General features: G+C 42.2%; 1 protein-coding gene and 1 long non-coding RNA gene across 4 annotated transcripts in view; one reads left to right on the top strand and one right to left on the bottom strand.

Moving 5' to 3' along the window:
• Positions 1-21,718, bottom strand: part of pappaa (pregnancy-associated plasma protein A, pappalysin 1a) — a 112,339-nt gene that overhangs the window by 66,043 nt on the left and 24,578 nt on the right. For all 3 annotated transcript variants that reach the window (XR_016118204.1, XM_089019835.1, XM_089019836.1), the window contains exons 4-8: positions 20,305-20,598; positions 18,686-18,878; positions 18,105-18,226; positions 9,780-10,281; positions 440-568 (exon numbers count right to left, since the gene is read on the bottom strand). Coding sequence is in view for 2 of the 3 variants with exons in the window: in XM_089019835.1 (XP_088875961.1) it covers positions 440-568; positions 9,780-10,281; positions 18,105-18,226; positions 18,686-18,878; positions 20,305-20,598 (1,240 nt within the window). In the remaining variant the exon portion in view is untranslated. The remainder of the gene's footprint in view (positions 1-439; positions 569-9,779; positions 10,282-18,104; positions 18,227-18,685; positions 18,879-20,304; positions 20,599-21,718) is intronic.
• Positions 12,301-18,542, top strand: LOC148884441 (uncharacterized). The gene is made up of 4 exons (XR_016118205.1): positions 12,301-12,360; positions 12,451-12,556; positions 18,111-18,246; positions 18,416-18,542. It is a non-coding gene; the product is annotated as an uncharacterized LOC148884441 (long non-coding RNA).

Below are 21,718 nucleotides of genomic sequence, written 5' to 3'. Positions count from 1 at the left end.
GTCATCTATCTCAGCTGTCTTTCGGCAGTAGGCGAGCTATACCCTGAACTGGATGAAGAACAATCGACACTCTCAATCATACCTCAGGACAATTTAGAGTGTCTCATTAACCTGTCATGAATGTTTTTGGAAGCCGGAGTACCCGCAGAAAAGCCTTGCAGGCAGTACAGTGCCAGGATGGAACACTTGACATCCGCACCGTGAGACCGGCGTGCTTACCAATTGGCCACTAGGCCACCTCAGCAGAGACATTTGTTATGTCTTCATCGTGTCAAGAGTCTCTCTTGTGTGTTGACCTCACTTTTTATCCAACAAGAGACTGAGGGCGGCAAGAACTTGCAGCCAAGTGGAAACTGGGCTCTACACAACTCATGCCCACAGTTGAAACACATTTCATCAAGAACTATTGGCAAAAATGACCAGGATTGAGAGAACTCACCTTTGAATCCGTCCATCCCCGCAGTATGGGGCCCCGAGTTCATGCACCAGCGGCGGAGAAGGTTCGCTTTCGCTCCGACTGGAGATGGTTTGGACCCAATAGGTGTACGTGACATGTGGCTCAACATCCCTAGCAATAGCGAAACAAAGAAAGAGAGAGAGAGAGAGAGAGCACTATCATCAAAAAAAATGACTGTTCATTTCAGGAAAACGGGAAGCCTACGAGCAACGTCAGAGAGAACCACAATTACTAAAAGATTATACGCTGTGAAGACACTTGGACCAGACTGGTGGAAAACTGCGTGGCGGGACGCTGTGTGTTTGCGGCTTTTTTTTCACGAAGGAGGTTCCATGAGCCAAAACACACAATGCCCACAGACACTGACTGCCTTTTCTTGTGCATCATAGCGAGTCAAAGAACCATCATGAGGAACACACAAGCGGAATGGTTGGAATTATTGAGGACTACTCACTTTACGGATGTATGTCGCCATGACGGTTTCTTGAGTCGGCATGATAAGGAAGGCTGAAAATAAAAGGTCTGAAAGGAAAAAACAACACTTAAATGAGAAAAAATGAAAACTATAAAGTACCCGGGGAGGGGAAAAAGTTTGGAAAAGTAAAGGGAAAAAAAATAAAATGAAAAAGCGAAAACCATAAGCAGGAAGAGAAAAAGCAGAAAACTGTACAAGTGCAAGCAAGCTTTTATTTTATGTGCAGGTTATCCTCTCCCATATATGTTGCATAGCATCTTGCAAATGTATCATTTATTATAGTTGTTTTTTTTTTCATTTATAATTAATTTGCTGTTTATGGTGAGGCTTTTGCGTTTGCGTTTTTGCGTTGTTCTACGTCTTGTGTGTCAAAAATTGAGTCAAAGCTTTCTTTTTTTCTTTTTTTTCTCACACGCTATGCAGTGCCAACTACAGTATGTTGTTTTGTTGCTTATGTATGTACTGAATGTAGTTAAATGTGGATCTGGATGTTGTTCTTTCCCACAGGAAACAGCTATAAATAAAAATAACATGTCATTTGAGTTCCATTTGGCCCTCATTTCTTTTGTGGTGTATAATATAGCGTACCATATGGGAATAAACGTCTGTGGAAGGTCGTCATTGTATTGTCTTACACATATATCTATTAGAATAAAAACAGGTTTTTATGTCTTTCTGCCAGTAATATTCAGATCAAACTGTGGTATTTGATATTTTTATGTGCTCGACATATCAGCCTGTGTAGGGCGAAAAAGAAAAAAAAGTTTTGTACTTGCTTATATTTTGTTGTTTAATGTGGAACAGGAGATATGTGTAGACGGTATTTTTTTGTTTAATCATAGCGAGGGTAATGGAGGTACAAGTTTGGGGGTACCGTTGGTAAATTAGGGCCAAATAGGACTGATAGATAAAGTAGATAGTTTCATGTGGACCATCAAGTTTTGTCAGCATATCCTATGGAATTACCAACAAACAACAACAACAAAATACAGTGATGCTGCTGTGTGTAACAGGACAGATAGTGGATTTGAATGTGAAAAGCTGATTTTGATTACAGTGCGAGTAAACTTTGTGCATTTTTTATGACATTTTTTTATGACATCTCCAGCTATGGCTGCTTGTGTATCCGTTATTTCCATTTCTGACAGACAAAAGCTACCTGTCTGGCTGCCTATATGTTATAATTACATACCGATCACATCACAATAAAAGAAAAGGACATTTTATATTCCTTTTCTTATTTTTTGCTTTTGTATTTTTAAAACAAGATGTTGGAGCAACATCTTCGATGCAAACACACTAGCAGTATTAAGGTTCCGTTCAAACATGTAGGAGTCCTCTTCAAAGAATTAGCTTAGCATCTCGGCGTCTTTCACTGCTATTTCGAATTGGCATTGAAAAGCATCTGTTTGACGAAAATGTATTTTGGCTCCTTTAAAACAAGTCTGATGCCCACCCGGTCGTGAGTCGTGATTCAGGTCCTACTTCGACCACAGTTCCTCAGGCAGCAGGTACACCCATCATCATGCTAGCCACTATGGCTAAAAAAGCTTCATTTGCATGCTCATAATGCGATGATCAATTTGATGACTCAATTGAGTCCCACAAAAGAATGACCACAGCACATCCTGTACTGGCAGCATGTGGATAACAGCGAGTTTGATGCAAGACAAAAACAGAAACAATGGGCTGGAGTGGATGCGGTTGTGTAAAGTCGGAGCCAGTGTCTAATTCCCTCCTTTTGGATTGAAATGACTGAAAGGACAATTAGGTTGTGGGATGAAGAAGTTTCGCCATTTGCGATGTGGGAAGGAATTTGTATTACTGACTTCTGTTAAAACTCGATGAGCATCCATCATCCAAATCTTGCGAATGGGTCAACTTGCGTACTAAGTTTGCATTGAGTTCCAAACTAACAGCAGGCCTCCCTGGTCTAACGTATGGTATTCAAATCTTTGTTCTGTCCCTTCAGTGTGGAGTTTACATGTTCTCTCAGTGTTTATGTAAGTATTCTCCATGTAGTACAATTTCCTTGCAAGATTCTGAAAATCTGCCTGTTAGATTTTAAAATACCATGAATGGATGAATGGTGATGTCACTTTACATACACGGCCAATACAATTTGTTATGCATCCTAATTCCTAAAACATATTCCTCCAATCGAAATGGACCACTCCTGTACGACTGAGAGCTTACACAGACATATTCCTCCAATGTCATTTTAGGCAACTGGCTAAAATAAAACCTCCCCTTTCTCATGAGCACCTTGAAGCAGTAATTCATGCCTTTATCACACCTCGGCTCGATTGCTGTAATGCACTTTACTTTGGAGTCAGCCATGGACTTCCACACACCTTCCCGATGCCTTAGATCTGCTAACCAGACATTATTAGAAAACGTTGGTTCAGAGGGGATCAAGCCTTTTACGTTGGTGGTCCCACTCTCTGGAATTACCTGCCACTGAACATTTGGCAAGCCCCCTCGCTGCCCATCTTTAAAACCCGTCTCAAAACTCACTTGTCCTCTTTGGCATTCGACTCAGCACAATTCCGACTTGATTTTGGTTTCACCCCCTGGTGATTTCTACTAATTTTGTGACTGCTTTATTTCCTGGAAATGATGCCTGTCCATGTTAGGCGCTTTTTTTGCAGCTTCAGCTGTTGTTAAAGCGCTATATAAGTCAATATGTATTGTATTGTATTGTATTGTATTGTATTGTATTGTATTGTGCAGTATAATGGTCAATTAAAAAAGTTTTCAAATATTCACTCAGCATAACATAAGCATATTTCGCGAGCCCTCACAGCGCCTTTTGGACCTAATGTCAAACAGTACCAAAGGATTAACTCCCTGCATTCCAAAATTTCTTTTGCCGTTTAGCTACACATTTAATGAAGTTATCCCAAAAAAATAAACTGAAAAATCATGTGGCCCGTGTCCACTATTGAGCAACTTCTAGTTCTATGAACACACATTTTATGACGGTGACTGCTCAAGACTCTGAACTGAAATATTGGTCTAAATGCAACCATCAGCGTGGAATGGATTGCAGTTAAAATTGCAGGACCATCATGTGATGACGTTTCGAGTTTGGGCTTCATCTTAGTGCTGGGAGTCGGTAAAGATATTAATATAAGTACATAGTCGATTCAGGATCCCAGGAAAAAAGAAAAAATAAGATTCCTATTTTAGAGATGAAATATATGTGTCTCACACTACAAAAGACTTATCAGCAGTTGATGTCAAAGCATGCGTGGCAGGTTTATTTATATATTGTAGGTTGTGATTCACAATACCAAAGGTGTGTAGTAAGAAAAGAACAAAACAAGAACTATGAGCCAATAGAAGCCCAAGAAATGTCATCTTGATGACTGAATATCCGCATGCATTGATACAGGTAATAGCAGGCAATCAAGCAGCTGGGATCGCTTCAGCATCCGTTTCCGCATCTATAGGATGGCTGAGCCACACGATATAAGACACACGGGTGGATTGTGGTCTTTTAGTGCTCTTAGATTTTCTTTTAAAAACCCTGCTTTTTGTGAAAGTGTGATGGCTACAGCCAGAAAAGAAGAATCAATTCAAGGGTTACTGATGCTGACTGTACTGTAATGTTTGGAGACGGTATAGATTAAAGGTGAAATAAGACACTTGTGAGCATTTAAATGCCAGAAAAGAAGTCACCCATACAAGTCGTTCTCACTGATAAGATTGGATCCTTTTGTGCGTCAAGACATTCCTCTCAAGAGGCTTGTCGCAAAAGATGGTGGGGCTATCTTGAGGCCCGGTAAGTCTTGTACAAGGTAGATGAAATATACCTTGCAAAGTTTGTCAGTGTCGATTTATTTTGATTAAAATAAGCTATGTTAGTGTTAATATGAAGGTGTTTCTTGTACATGTGTGTACATGCTCGTTGGTCTCGGAGATCGCGGATAACTAAAAGAGACAGTCATTTAGCAATCTCAAAGAATAACAAACAATGCAACAGTGGTTTTGTCAATATGGGAGCTGATATTTATCTTGGATTTCACTGCTTTTGAGTGTTCAACAAGAAGCATTGACTTTATACTGCACCTAATTGCCATTCAAATTAAAGTTCAGACACAAACATGTCTTTTGATGTCTAACCGCTAATGAAAGTCTTGCATCGTAGCTGGCGGTCACATTACAACAATGCATCTACTGTTGCCACTGATTGTTTTGGGACGTGAAATATCAACTAATATGGAATTGTTCCAAGAAAGGCTCACATTGTCCAAAGAAGGCTCTCATTTTAAAACCTCAAGTCAAAAAAATCAAGTGCTAATCAGTAGAGACTGATACTCTAAATTTAACTTGCGCAGTTACTCAAAAGGCTGATGTAATATGTTGACACCATTCATTAAGATGAAGTTGTTTGGCAACTATTTATTTGTGTATTCAGGAAATGTGGTTATGATTTGCTGCAGCTGCAGATGTTGTGAAAGCGCAATATAAATAAAGATGTATTGGATTTAGAATATTTCTCCCTACACGGTGTTCAAATTACAAATCATATAAAGTCAGTTTGTCCAATTGCAAAATGTTTTCATAGGAAATTTGATCACCAGAGGGGCAACAGGAAAGGCAAAGTTTACTCATTTGCGCTTTCCACAAAAAAAAAATAGAAAAAGCAGGCAAGTGCCATTCAACTCAGCGGGCACAGATTTTCATGTGCCATAGAGACAATTGCTTCTGACACAAAGTGGTGTCACCAATGAGTCCCCAGTGAGACAGTCCACCCACGGCCTATCATCCGCCTCTGAAAATAACCACGGCCACATTAAAGAAAATGAATGGGATTAAAACAAATACAGTATAGAAAAAAATGATTGCACACAGACGGAAAGTTGTTTCTGTGGAGAACACAGGTGTCAAAGTCAAGGCCTGAGGGTCAAATCTTGCTTGACACATCATTTAATTGGGGCAATGAAAGCAAACCAAGGATGTCAAGGGCTATGATGCTTGCAAAAGTCCAAACCAAAACTTCAAATTGTCATTATTTTCTACTTCAAATTTTAAAACTAGTCATTTATTATTTTGTTGTGTGCTCTATATGTAATATGTGGAGGGAATAAAACATTCCAATGGTTTCCCCAAATTCAAAACGACCTTTGAGAGGAAACCGTAACTACAATGTGGCCCGCGGCGATTAATGAGTTTGGTGTCAAAGGTGCGTCAAGTTGGCAGCTGACAAATTTTCTGTCTTAAAATCTACCCAACCAAACATTTTTACTTTACACACAGTAATAATCATAACAATAACACTAATAATAATAATAATAATAATAATAATAATAATAATAATAATAATAATAATAATAATAATGATCTGTCTTCAGTAAATACAAAAACAAAAAGGAAACGTGGGGAGCATCATGAGATATTATAGGAAAGAGCTGTCAATCCCTGGCTCTATCGCAATTGGAGAAGGGGCGTGGGAGCTGGGAGAGGGTGTGTGGGGAGTTACTTCTCTGGGGGGTCCCCTCACATCAGCTCTGAGATAGCCTTTGACCCAGTGACAGCTCTGAAACCCACATCACGGAGAGGATTAGCCCATCGACTGGGGTACCTCGGCTGTATCGGGGTCAGACCAAATCCATCCCGTCACCCCCACCCATTGCTTTCTCAACCCCCTAACGTTCTCCTCCATCACCTTTTGGCTCGCTTCGATGATTTAACCCCAAATAGTTCAACCTTCAACCTCATGCATCTCCTCTTCTTTTCACACGTCCTGATTTTGCACCATAATTTATCCTTTTTACTTTGACCTTCCAGCCTTGTGCCATTCCAAACAAAGCACCACCTAAGAATGGTGCCGGAAAAAAAAAACATCCAAATGTTCCTTGTGCACAGTTTGACCCGGCTCAGGTGAAGGTCAGTGGTCTGAAACTCGAGATTAATCACAGCATCCACCAGTCCTCAAGTGATCACATAAACACTTTCATTTTTCCAAAACCTTGTTTTGCAAATAGGAAATCAGATTTTTTAGAACTTCCTAATTATATTGTATTTTCCGCACTATAAGGAACACCGGATGATAAGGCGCACCTTTAATGAATACATATTTTAAAACGTCAATGTCATTATCATTTTTCCTTTTTTGATGTCAAACATGAAAATATACATTTTATAATATGATGTGCGGTATTTTCTGCGTTGTTATGAGCCCAAAAATATTCCAGGGTTTATCAGTGTATATAACAGGACAATAATAAATATAATTTTATGAGAAGACCAATCTTTTTTCAAACGTTTGTATTTTGGGGGTTTCCATGGAATACTTTGGCCTTACAATTTTCATAAATTAACATTTTTTTAGACACGAAATACAATAAGAAAAAAAAGTCACATTTTCCATTTTTAACTTATTCACTGACATTGAATTGAAAAGCATGACGTGGAGCGCAATTCCCGAATGAGGGTTTTTTTCTTGCGGGGGTGTCGATAAAGCGCTGGTCAGACCTCTGGCAATGTTTTTTCCCTCCCACGAGGAGGCAACATTTGCCTATTGTATGGCCGCCCCCATTTCAAGCTCACATAACACCAGACCCATATAACTTGGGAATTAACTCTTTTTTTTTTTTTCAATCAAAGAAGAGAGGCGAATGTTTTTTACGTGACATTGAATGTTTATACTATAGTCTTTAAAGGACAACCAACGCCTCCGGAGAGGTTGTGTCCACAATTTGTAAAATCACTTCAAATGACTTCTACTGAGTGTATTTTACAAAGATTCCACTGCATATAGCTATATTTTACGTTATAAGACTTGCGCTGAATATTCAGGAAGTCTTGTTTTCGTGTTGATGATGATGCCTGACCTGACGTCACATCTGGAACGCCCCTGACCGAGAAAGCGACACACAATGTATTTTGGGTACTTTGTTTGGCTGAAAACTTTGTGTTGATCTGTGTTGATGGCGAAATTAGAAGGAAAACATAAATAAGGCGATGGTGAATCGTTGTGTGTTGCACCAAGACTACTATTTGATACGAGTTGACACAAATTCCCAGGAGACAAATCAGTCCATTTACAACGGAGCTTGGGCGCCATCTTGTGCATTTTCCGGGACGCTAGATTGGAGTCCTGAGGGCTCAAATGATACGGAAGTACTTCTTTAATCGATTGCAAACATTTTTGATTTCCTCTTCAGAACTATTTGAATCATATTCTTAACTGGATGAGTAACAAGAAAGCATCTTGTCCGAATCTGAAGCCATCAATAATCTGTGGGTCTTGAAATTTGAGTGAACATGACAAAAATATTGGTACTGGAGTGGAGACAGTTTTGCACATTGTCTGGCAGTGAATGAGTTAATCATTGTGCCAGAAATGGAAAATTACGGTGAAATCGAGAAACAAACTTCTCCTGGCAAAGGAACTTTAACAGATTACCGAAATGAAATACCATTTTATAAACCCCAGCATGCACCACATGCTACTCCTTCTACAGCCGAAAATGGAGTCGGCGACTGATGACAGTAGTTACAAGACCTGTTGCTGTTCAATATTACTTCACATATAAGGCGCAGGGTGAGCTTTTGAAGAAAATCAAGGCTTCTGGGTGCGCCTTATAGTGCGGAAAATATGGTAGGTTCCATCCTCAATAAACAAGTAAGCGTGTGTTTTCTTTGTTGCAATCATGCTACAAAACCCCTCTAACCATGGACAACATTCCATATGCACTCAGGAAGGTAAACAGTCCGCCGGTGCCACTGACCTCGACCGCGGGTATGTGACCACAGCTCAATAAATTTACCGCAGCTTTTAAACTACCTACAGTACGTCAATATTCAATGAGTTGTGCCAAAGCCTCCCAACAAATAAAATGCATCTACCTCGAGGGAGCCTTTAGAAGACCTCCTGCTGTCCAAAACCAGGAAGCGGTTGTGAGGGCGCTTTATGCAACATGGGTCTCATTGCGTAACACATATATTCACCATTTTGGATCTTATCGGGCGATTTTTTTCCCTTTCGCTTGTGAACCGTGCTGACGGGATGATAGTGAGATGGCACAACACACATCGGTGCCACGTATAGCACATATCTTTGACGAGTCAGCACATTCCGCAAGAGCACAGCGCAAAACTCTCACCACAGCGCGCACATAATACTTTCAACAAGCCATCTGTTTGCCCTTGCTTCACGGAACAAGGGAAAAAAACAAATGTGGGCAACGATTGACCTGCGACTTTGGAAATACATATCCGACCGCAGGTTTGAAACTGCAACAGAAGCGGGGGCTTACTCACTTTCCTCAGCGGCGCCGAAATGGAGCTCTGCTCTTGCAAGACCGTGTTTGTGTGTTTCGCTTGCTCACCCAAATAAACACACTTTGACTCAGTGTCACGCAGAATATTTCCATCCAAGACATCCAACAGTGTCTTTTTGCGAATTTTACTGATATGAAACGGCAAGGCTGTGGTTTTAATTCACAGATTTAGCACCGCAGCATCACCAACAACAGGGAATGGTGACTCCAAAAGCAATTTATCGTATTTTCCGGTGTAAGGCGCGCTGCAGTATAAGGCGCACCTTCAATGAATGAAAAAACGTTTCCAAATTTATGTAAAAAAAAATATATATATTAAAGTTTTCTAAATATAAGGCACACCACATTATTAGGCGCTACAGTAAAGGCTGGGGTTACGCACTACTTGTTCTGCTAGGGGAAATGGAGTCGTTAAGAGATCTGCTGTGGCTCAATATTACTTCTCATATAAGGTGCACCTGCGTATAAGGCACAGAGTAACCTTTTGAAGAAAATCAAAGCTTTTGGGTGCGCCTTACACACCGAAAAATACAGTACCTACCGGGTCACTCACCTGTCTATGTATTGACGCGACGGCTCGTTGAAAATATGACCGTGTGGCGCGTGGGTGAAGGGCGGCTGGCGCAGCAAGCGATAGCGCAGCGGGTGGCAGTCACGGCACAAAGAGCAGTCCGGTTTTGACGTCAATAAGGTGGCGTCAATCTCCAGGTGCTGCTCCATAGTGAAGAACTGCACGCCGTAGATTTCCTCCTCAACGTCCAGTTTGAGGGTGAGTGCCGTGTCGCAGAAGACGTTGCTGGGACCCAGCGAGATGTTTTTGCCGCTGACGCTGAGCAGAAGGATGTTATGAATCGCCGGCAGCGCCGTTTCTTCAGGGCTGAAGAACGTGACCCAGACGGTCAGTGAGTCTGGCACTAGCGGGTGAGGGAACTCCAGCTGAAGCATGCAACCCTGGAGGGGGCACTCAGATAGGCCGACGATGCCTTGCTCAATTCCCGCATTGGGGCTCCAGGTACGCACGCTTGGTTCACAAGCCTGTTCGACGTCAGGAGGGCCTGAGGGATGAAGTCACAGAAACCAGAGAAACATTTATATACATCAGGTGCATGAAACACAAACAGAATGTAACAACGTTCGATCTGCGTTTAAGGCAGGCATGTCCAAAGGCCGGGGCCAAATGCGGGCCGTGGTCCATTTTCATACGGCCCGCAGCCTCCGTCATCAAATCAATAACGTCTGGCCCACATGTACAATTAATACAATGGGCAGTAGTGCTGTTACCTATGTGTGCTAAGTGCTGCCATCTATCGGTTCAATTAGGAACAGCAAATTAGCATGAGTAATTGACTGAATGAGCACCCCCAATTTTTTAAAATGGCGACAATCAAAAAAAGGAGGAAAGTTGACTTTCAATATAAATTCACTTTTGATATGCAAGTTTCAAATGAAGCAAAACACATGCTTAAAACAGCTGAAGTTTACTCATTTACTGCCAGACGATGTGCAAATATGTCTCCACTCCAGGGTAAGAGTTTTTCCTCATTTTCACTGATGTTGCAGGACCCATAGAATATTGAGTTTTAGAATTATGTATACATTTAATGCCGCAAAAGAAACCTTAGACTCTCTTCTTTCATCAGAAAAAAATAGTGAATTCCCAACTTATATGGGTCTGGAGTTATCTGCATTGAAAGTGGGGGCAGCTGTACAAAAGGAAAATGCTGCCCCCTCACGAGAGGGAAAAAAACATTGCCAGAGGTCTGACCGAAGATTGAAACGCACACCAAAAAAAAAGTTGAAAATATTCAGGAATGGCGCACCACCTTTGGACACTCCAGGTTTTAAGGCTTTGGATCGTATGTACGGGGGCCAAAGGATGAAGAAGGTGCATAATTTGAATATTTTTCTGAAGCTTTTGTACCTCTTGCAAATTGAAGGCGGAGGTGAAACTGAGAGTTCATTGTGTGTTCTCGCGAGCTGAGCGAGGTGTGCACCTTTGCGAGAGGGGGGCCCCGTCGTCGGGGGTTCTCAGTTCAACAAAGTCATTACATCCCCCAAACAGCCACACTCGCTCCATATTTGGCGTCGGCGCACAGCTAACTCGCATTATCCCAAGTGACGTACGCTAGCATTCATCAAGAAGCGAGTGAGCGGCAGACGCTGTGTTCTCCCCCGATTTCCTTTCGTACGCTTCCAAGCGGCGAAGCCATTTGCTAACCTCATTTCTGGGCATCGTGCAAAATTCCACTGTTTAATCAAGTGAACACTGACTTTGCTTTCCAAGCCACATTATCTCAACACATTTATTATTGTACTGTAACAGCGTGTGTGGCCAGAGTGGAGGTAAGTGAAAGAAGAAAGAATGTAGGGGGGGGGGGGGGGGGGGGGGGGGGGGACAAAAAGCGTGGCCGCTTGAGAAGTATTTGCTGAAATGATTCAATTTTCTTTGTGGCCTCCTGCCACGGGCCGCGTTTCCGTTTCAGCAAATCATCTGTGAGGACGGCCTTCTCTTGCACTGCTGTTCAAAAACGACGATTTTCAAATGGCCACAAGGTCACCAGTTTTTTTTCAAAATATTCCAGGTTAGATCAAAAATCACTGTGTTTTTTTTTCATTTTGTTCAGTATTTTTGCATTCTTGCTTTTGTATCCATTATAATAAGGGTGTTAAACTAATTTTTTTTTGCCACGGGCCACATTGTAGTTACGGTTTCCTCTCAAGGGCCGTTCTGAATTTGAGGAAGAGATTAGAATGATTCATCCCCTCCACATAGAGTGATACCTCAGTTTACGAACGCTTTAGCTCACGAACATTAAATTCCCGAGAATACTGTATAATCTCGGCATACGAACTAGTTTTCGGCGGATGAACCAAACCACACAGCGCCACGGTGGCAGGTGAACTACTTTTTGGCGGATGAACGCCAAATCACGCGGTCGAACAGCGCGACGGTGGCTGGTAGACTAATTTTCCACACCCCCTTTGAGTGCACACGTGGTTTGCTATCGAGTGGAGTACTTTTGCCTTTATGAGAGCTAAAAATACCCCACCACAGGCTAGTGCTCAGCCGAAGAGGACACACAAGAAAATTACGGTCAAGCAGAAGAAGGAGATCATCGAAAAACACGAACGAGGTGTGCGTTTGTGTGACTTAGCATCCTAGTATCAGTACGCTAAGTCGACCGCTGCTACGTGTGGCTAAGGGTGTTTCTGTGTTGTCTAAGCAACGGTCTCAGGCAATAGAAGAGGTTGAAAAACCTCTGGTGATTTGGATTAACGAAAAGCAGCTAGCAGGGGACAGAGGCAACTACATCAACGACCTTCACTAAGGTAACTAAAATGACTTCATTATACAGTACAGTTTATTTCCTTAATTACAATACAATAGCACATTTATTATACATAACGTAAGGTATATTTTGTGTGGTTTTAAGCCTTATTTAGTAGACAATTATTTTTTATGGGGACCTGGGAACGGATTATTCTCATTTTAATGGTTTCTTATGGGAAATAAATGTTTGTCAGACGAACTTTTCACCTTACATACACTTTCTGGGAACCAATTTAGTTCGTAAGCTGAGGTACCACTGTGTTACATATAGAGTGCACAACAAATTAATGAATAATTTGTTTTCAAATTTGAAGTAAAAAATAATGACTATTATTGTGGTTTACATATGACAATTTGAAATATTGTTTCAGACTTTAGCAAGCATGATGGAATTTCACAATTTTCATTTGCTTTCACGCGCCCAATAAAATGATATGGAGGGCCAGATTTGGCTGCCGGGCCTTGACACCTTTACTTTAACGTCAGACAAATATCTATAGGTCCTCATCAACGTGATTATAAATAAAATGACTGACAATTGTACAGTATTTTCCGGTGTGTAAGGCGCACAATGAATGGTCTATTTTCAAACTGTTTCCATTTTTAAGACGCACCCTCAATGAAGGACATGTTTAAAAAAGTTTTTCATATACCTGTCAACTCATAAGTTTTCCCCATATTTTATACTTTTTTTTCAAATAATGTATGGCGTACTACAACTTTTATACAGGTATTTTTTTTTTAATTGTGAACCGATCTTACTGTAAATTCAGGCATTCTTACTTTTGTGTTTGGATGGCTCTACACCATGAAGGATTGCCAAGAAAGGAGAGATAGACTTCATTTCAATGCAGCTTTTTATTTTTCGTCCAGGCCCTCTTCTGGCTATGCAACAACACCTCATGCCTTCCTCCAACCAATCATCCAAACATTCCAAAGCAATCATAAACGGAATATAACTCTGACAACCGCAACAATTTAACAAAAGCTTACATTACAAAGATCATTTTGGCTCAAATCCAGTTCGTCTCAAGTGCTGGAAGCCAACGACAATGCTGCCGCTGATCGCTACTATTGTCACGACAAACCAGCAAAAGTAATCCTAAATCGTGTACTGTATATATAAGAATCCAGCACCCTCGGGATTGAACGACTATAGACCTGTCGCTCTGACGTCTGTGGTCATGAAGTCCTTTGAACGCCTCGGGCTGAACCACCTAAAGAACATCACCGGACCTCTGCTAGATCCTCTTCAGTTTGCCTACCGGGCAAACAGGTCTGTGGAGGATGCAGTCAACATCGGACTGCACCACATCCTCGACCACCTTGACAACACAGGAACCTACGCAAGGATCCTGTTTGTGGACTACAGCTCTGCGTTCAATACCATCATCCCAGAACTCCTCATCCCCAAACTTCTCCAGCTTGGTGTGTCCCCCACGATCTGCCAGTGGACCCTCAGCTTCCTGACAGGATGGACACAACAGGTCAGACTGGGAAATATATCATCCACAACACGAACCACGAGCACTGGAGCCCCGCAGGGATGCGTCCTCTCTCCATTGCTCTTCTCTCTCTACACAAACGACTGCACCTCAACGCACCCAGCTGTCAAATTCATAAAGTTCGCAGACGACACCACGGTCATCGGTCTCATCAAAGACGGCGACGAGTCTGCGTACCGACAACAAGTGGAGCAGCTGGAGCTCTGGTGCAGCCGTCACAACCTGGAGCTGAACACGCTCAAGACAGTTGAGATGATCGTGGACTTCAGGAAACATCCATCACCACAGCTACCCCTCACACTATCCAACTGCCTTGTGTCAACCGTTGAGACCTTCAAGTTTCTGGGAATCACAGTCTCCCAGGACATGAAGTGGGAAGTCAACACCAACTCTATTCTGAAAAAGGCCCAACAGAGAATGTACTTCCTGAGGCTGCTAAAGAAGCATGGCCTGCCACAGGAGGTGCTGCAACATTTCTACACGGCTGTCATCGAATCCATCATGTGTTCTTCCATCACCGTTTGGTTCGGGGCCGCCACAAAAATGGACAAAATCCGACTTCAACGGACAGTTAGGACGGCGGAAAAAATCATTGGCACCACCCTACCCACTCTCGAGGACTTGCACACTGCAAGAATCCGAACAAGGGCGCGGAAAATCCTACTGGACCCTCCGCACCCGGCCCCCCACCTTTTCCAGCTACTCCCCTCAGGCAGGCGCTACCGATCCATGCGCACCAAATCCAGCAGACATTTAAACAGCTTCTTCCCCCAAGCCATTAACTCTTTGAACTCTTCAACAGTAGCCAAAATGGAACTGTATAGTGCCACTTAGCAGTTTTTTTGACGACGATACTAGTGCAGCGTGTTCTACCGGAAACAAATTCCTTGTGTGTCCTACATACTTGGCAATAAAGATGATTCTGATTCTGATATATATTTTATCACTGGTAGAATTAAAAGCATATTGTGCACATGCGCGGTAAGCTGTTTGAATTTTCGCTTGTGTTAGCATTTCTTTATCATTTCAAATAATGAATGGCGTACGACAACTTTTATACGGGAATTGTAATCCTTTTATAAGGGCAACTATCATCCAAGGTTGACAAGTTTGTGTTTTATATATCCCAGCATGGACCGCGCACTACTTCCTCTACAGGGGCAAATGGAGGCGTCGGCCGCAAACAGTAGTTGCTAAACCTTTTGTGGCTCAATATTACTTCACATATAAGAAGCCCTGGCATATAAGGCGCAGGGTCATCTTTTGAAAAAAATGAGGGCTTTTGGGTGCACCTTATACCCCGGAAATTATGGCAACTTCCCAGAGGCCAGATGTGTCCACAACCTCAGAACCATGAAGAACATGTGCTAATCGCTTGGCCGCCGTGCCATCTGTTTTGATTACTTTTATTGATGTCGCTATTACTTATTGTTAATTTATTGACATCTTCACTAAAGCTCTCTGATCAATTAATCCATCCATCCATTTTCTGAAACGCTTTATCCTCACAGGGGTCGCAGGTTCGCTGGAGCCTATCCCAGCTGTCTTCGGGCAGTCCCAATTACCACCATTGCAATGTTTCTTTTGTTGAAAGACACTGTCCTTTCAAGAATTTGCTGTAGTTATAAATTTTGACAACACCCAAACATAAATTTTAAAAAAAGTGGGCCGGCCAATGACCTTTGGCTCATAGATAGATGTTTGGGTCTATTCTCATCCAAAGGGGAGGGTGGGCTGCTGAACTATGAGACATGTCCGGGCTTGCAAAGGTTTTGCTCTCTAAGAACTGACTCCCATGGTGAATGAGTCACTGTCGCACACTGTGACACACTCCCGAGGCAGACAAGATAATCCCACTGCACAGACCCACACAGCCGATGCTCTTGCAAGCACGTGCAATTGACGGCGGCAAAAGACAAAGATGAAACAGCTGTGGAATCAGTGTGCCTTTTTGGAGTATCCAGGGGTGAAAAAAAAGAATTATAGATCACAAAATTGCTGAGATCCGAATTTCTGTCCCATACATCATCTGGCGGAGAGGAGCCAGATAAAGTGGCTCGGGCATTTGATCAGGATGCCACCGAGACACCTCCCTGGCGAGGTGTTCCGGACATGCAGAAGATCCGGCAGATGTCAAAACTCTCTCAAATTCCAGCCTTCGTTGATCGCACCCAAACAACATTTTTACACCGTGTTGCACTCACGTATACGTACAGGATGTTGCACCACACTCACTCGCATGCATGCACACTCATGTTTCCAATCAAGCCAGGATCCTTTCCTTGTGAATGACGCTAACCACATGCATCTCGCTTAAATATTTGGTTTGCTTTCTCCTGCGCAGAACCTCTCTTCCTCCTGCCAAACTCGTGTCCATGCGCGGTTTTTTTTTTGTCTTTTTTGGCTTTTTTTTTTTTCTCTTTCACTTTACCGTTGCACCGAGTCATAAATATTTATGAGAGGTACTCCAGCCCTCGATGACCACGCCACCATTTGAGGTGCCGTGTGCATGCATGAATGCTCGACTCATGAATGTATACGCACATGCGGCGCAGAGTGGCATCGTTTATATCCAGATATAAGCCTCGTCGTCGAGTTTACATGCAAATGCATCAATTTCCAGTCATGCATCGAGTGAACGTCTACTACCGCAGACACTTTATTCACCCAAAACGGCAGCTGAGAATCCACCAAGCAGGGTTAGGAGGAAATGGGGAGCTGACACAAACAGGGAGGCCTTCCAAGAAAGAAAATTGAGTACAGTTTACACGCAGAGCATGTTGGACAAGCCCAGACTTGCCTCTGGTACACACATTGCGGCGAGTGTTAAGGCAAGGTTCACAGACTTGAAATAATCTATAGCTCACCCACACGCACGCACACCTACTCAAGCGGACAAACGCCACACAGAGTCCGAGATAAAGGTGACACATTGCATTTGGCTGTTTGGCAACGTGCCGGAAAAGGGGCACGCATGTACACTTGCTATGATATGCGGAGGAGTCATTAAAAATGCTTAATAACGCGTGAGTAATGGGCCTTGGTCAGAAAAGCCTTTCAGCTCGTATGCTCGCAACATGTGTGAGATGGTAAATTTGTTTTCTAATGTGCCGGATCATCACCACAGCACTTATACAATTTCTACAAATATTTGTCCAGGGTTGGGGCGCAGGCCAAAGTAAAAGTCATTTTGCTTATTTTAATGTTATCCTTAATTCATTCATGATTGGCACTTTTGGATTATTTTTTTTTTCTTTTCCCCCATTACATTTTCTTAAATCCCAAGATAAAATGCATGCTATGAAAAAACTGATCTCATTAATTAAAAAAAGACAAATACACCTTTTCACAAAAGAACAACGTGTACTGCAAAAAATGACAGGATTGAATGAATGCCATCATTTTATCTTAAATTATGATATCATTATTTTGTCAACCTTGTAAAATGTTCCTCCCTTCGCATTTATCTTGATGAGCTACACAATAGAGAGTGCTACCAAATTAGGATGATCCGGGCCTTGGTGGAGGTCTGCGCCCTGCGTGCCATTCTCGTTTCATAATCGCAAGACAGTGAGTGTGATTGATGTGAGGGCTGCCATCGTGATTCAGTGGTGCACAGATGGGAGACAAAAGTATTTTAATAGCATCAAAACATCATCCCTATAAAGTCCTTACTTAGGGAACTCGCTATCTACACTAAACAATAAAAGTCCCATTTATGTCAGCTTTTATTCTCCTTAAATCCTGTTTTGTTTTGTTAAATGGTGGAATTTTGTTTTGTTAAATGGTGGAATTTAATTGAGCGGGTTCTTTGAGCGGGGGCTTGAGCCTTCGCACCATGTGAACGGGGTTACCCCAAAGCTCCAGCGTGTTTCGCAAGTGAGTCAGTGTTTTTCATGTTGGAGCTCTGACTCAGAGAGACAACCAAATGGCAAAACCTCCATTTCCCTTTGCTGATTTTATTTGACGAACAGAGAACTCGAAGCCTTCGAGTCATTCAGTCGAGTAGTAGGTACACAGATGCTTTGTGTGTGTGCTCTACCTTCAGCCTCGAGCGGAGACCAATGTCCAGAGGGGGCGCACGGTCGAGGCGATGAGGAATTGGAGGCGTACTGAAGCAGAACTCTCCCCTCGGTGCATTTATCACACACTGATCCCAATTCTCTAGGAAACACAACGGACAGGTACAGCAAGCAACTTAGATACAGGCCACGTGTGTCGTAGTTCCTCGATTAGTGGCTGTGATTCAAAGAGACCAATCAAATTCCCCATTGTGGCGCTATTAAAGGCTTTCTTATCTTATCTTATCTTATCCCCAAAATGACGTCTCTCTTTATCCTTTTGTGTGTGCAGCGGAGTAGTCGTCGTCACATTCACTCAAGAATGAACAGCAGATCTCGTTTCTTTCGCTAACCAAAACAGCAGCACCTATGAACTATGTTGCTAACCCAATCAGTATCCCCAATGTAACAGAAAGCTCTCCCTATTATGAAAGTGATTTAAAAACCACCTGTCTCAACGCTAGGATTAAAAAGAGGAAGTGAGCCCCGATTTGGCTACACACAACGTCAGACTTCCGAGAGTAAGTTGTCATCGATTGGCAAGAGATTCGGGTGGTTTCACCTGTCATAAAAGTGTCCTGAAATGGGAGGGAACCATTCCAAGGTGACAGAGTTGTGATGCTGCTCCACCACCTGAGGTGGCATCGGCACCGGTGGGGGTCTGGAGGGAGGTTGCCACGTCTGGTAGACCAGGTCCAGGTAGCAGTGCATTCGAGCCACTTGATTGAGGGTGAAGGAGTCCGTGCAGGAATCATCTGTGGAGAACACAAAAGTAATCGTTGACAGGAGGATTGGGAAGTGGGAAGAGCTTTCCGTGGTACAATGGCTGGTCACATGTCTTCAATGAATTGAACTCCTGATTCCATTTGTACTCCAGCGTTTTCAATGCATAATTCTACAAGAATATAGCATCCAACTATAGGAAACTTGATAAATTATTACTTTCACAATATATATATATATATATATATATATATATATATATATACAGTAAAGTCTCGTTATATCGATATCGGTTATATCGATAGTACTGCTTATTACGATACTATTTCTATGAACGCAAGGAGAAAATTTACATGCCGCAGGATCGGATATATTGATTTATTGATCGGTTATATCGATATTTTTTCAGACTCCCGAGAATATCGAGACTTTACCGTATATATATATATCGAGAGAGAGAGAGAGGGAGAGAGAGAGAGAGAGAGAGAGAGAGAGAGAGAGAGAGAGAGAGAGAGAGAGAGAGAGAGAGAGAGAGAGAGAGAGAGAGAGAGAGAGAGAGAGAGGGAGAGAGAGAGAGAGAGAGAGAGGAGAGAGAGAGAGAGAGAGAGAGAGAGAGAGAGAGAGAGAGAGAGAGAGAGAGAGAGAGAGAGAGAGAGAGAGAGAGAGAGAGAGAGAGAGAGAGAGAGAAAATATTCAGAAATTAGGTGTCAGTTGACATGCAAAAATCGAAATGTAATGATTATTTTGAGAACAGGATCTTTTTTGCAATGCTGACCTGGCTATCGCCATAGCAAGTGCATAGCCACACATTTTCAACAAACTGTAAATTGTAAAATGTAAAAAAAAAAAATCACAGACACAAATTCACGAAAATGGAGCTGAGGGAAAAGCTGTGATACGAGAAGTCTTGATTTCATGAAAAAAATGACACCAATGAGAGATGACTTAAATACCAAAAATAAATGCAATATTTGTGAACATTGTGATGCATCATTTGCTTAATCACTCCAAAACTTCCAAATGGATGCCAAAATTTATCCGTCACACAAAATTGAGGTCATTCCAACGCTCTGACTAACCAACACAGCAGCACCAAAGCACAGAAACAGTCTCTCAGATGAATTTTGGCACATAGTCCTCTCAGAAATCTGTTTCTCTTGCAGTTTGAAGGATGATCTTCCAGCCAATAGCAGCCCAAAAGACCAGTTTACATTGACATTAATGGTAATTTATTGCGACAATTATTATTGAAAAAGAAAATATTGAACCAATAAACGCCCTTAGCAAACTTTACTAGAATCCACACTTGCTAGCAACCTTATTCTGCTTATCACCCATGTTTATTAATTTTTCAAATGATTTTCCATTGCAATGTTTTCAACCGAGACCTCTCATCTCAAATCTGTCTCAATGCTTTCAACATGAACACAAATAAGCTCAGTATCGCCAGTTCCTTACCTGCATAACTCATGTAATTGTTGAAGGGTGTGTGCGTGAAATGTGGAGAGCCGCAGGTTTCATTTCCCGGCTCAGGATCTTGGCAGCCTTTGTACTTAGGCGTGGGGTTGGTGTCAGCACACAGATCACCCGTCTCCATGGAAGGCTCCGTCTCGAAGCAAGCGTCGTTACACGACTCAATCTCCGAGATCCCTCGAAAGACGTGGTAGAGTCCCAAACTGTGACCGACCTCGTGAACCATGGTGTCGGTGTGGCCGAATGTGCCATAGAAGGATGGGTTCAACACAATCCCACCTGGAAGAGCGAGTACAAAAATATATTGTATTCAATAAGTCTTTGCGCATCTGCTTCAACGCTAGGCTTATGTGATGTGAAAAAGAAAAAAAAATCTCAGGATAAAAAATATAAAGTTTTTCGACCATCTTTTATTTACATGTACTGTACTGTATTTTCCGGTGTTTATGGAGGACCTAGCCCTGTGCCTTATACGCAGGTGCACCTTATATGTAAATTTATATTGAGCCACAAGAGGTCTCGCAACTACTGTCAGCAGCCATGACTCAATTTCCCCCTGTAGAAGAAGTCGTGCGTAACCCTCGCCTCTACCATAGCGCCTTACAATGTGGTGTGCCTTATATTTGGAAAACTTTAATAGGTTTATATACGATAGTTGGAAAACTTTTGTCATTCATTGAAGGTCGGCCTTATAGTCCGGTGCGCCTTATACATGGAAAAAGTTTGAAAACAAAACGTTCTTTGGGGGGTGTTTTATACTCTGGTGCGCCTTATATACTGGAACATAGGGTATTTTTTTATTTTTCCAAGAGGGCAAGTAAAAGTTACCAAAAGAAATAACATTGTTGCAAGTATGCACCCCCCTCTTCAAATGGCAGCGTCAATCATAGTCGAACTCATTTTCAAATAGGTTTAAATATTTTTTTTCCACTCGAGAGAAAAAAAGTCAGGCCTTGCTGACAGTTTTGGCTTTTGTCAGAGCTGTCAACACCCCCTTTGTGTGACGTCTCATAATCGCTGCTCTGGTCGTTTCAGGGAATCATCCAAAATCAAGTTTCCCCCAACCCGATCAAGTCTGCAACCCACCGTGCTAGTGTATTGTGTGAATTTGCCCCTGTTGTTTTGCCCCTTTTCTTATTTGCTCCTATTGACTATCTTCCCTGTGTTCTGTGGTATATTTACCGCCTCAACGATTCTTTTATACACCTTTGACTAATGAAATCCATCTCACTGTTTGACAGCTATCTGCAGACTATGACCTGCGCTGTTACAACAGTCTGGAAAAGCCTACTAGAAAATGATGAATTTGTTTTTTTTTTCTTTAATAAAATGCCTTGCACAGATTTCAGGACATGATAATATTGTGAAGCGTGTCGACTTTTTATATACACCGTCAGCA

This window comes from Hippocampus bargibanti, linkage group LG18, assembly GCF_051943395.1.
Source record: "Hippocampus bargibanti isolate YZ-2025 linkage group LG18, ASM5194339v1, whole genome shotgun sequence".
In the NCBI taxonomy this organism is placed as follows: Eukaryota; Metazoa; Chordata; class Actinopteri; order Syngnathiformes; family Syngnathidae; genus Hippocampus; species Hippocampus bargibanti.
Note: the sequence above shows the minus strand (reverse complement) of the source record. Positions and strands in the feature narration are given on the sequence as shown.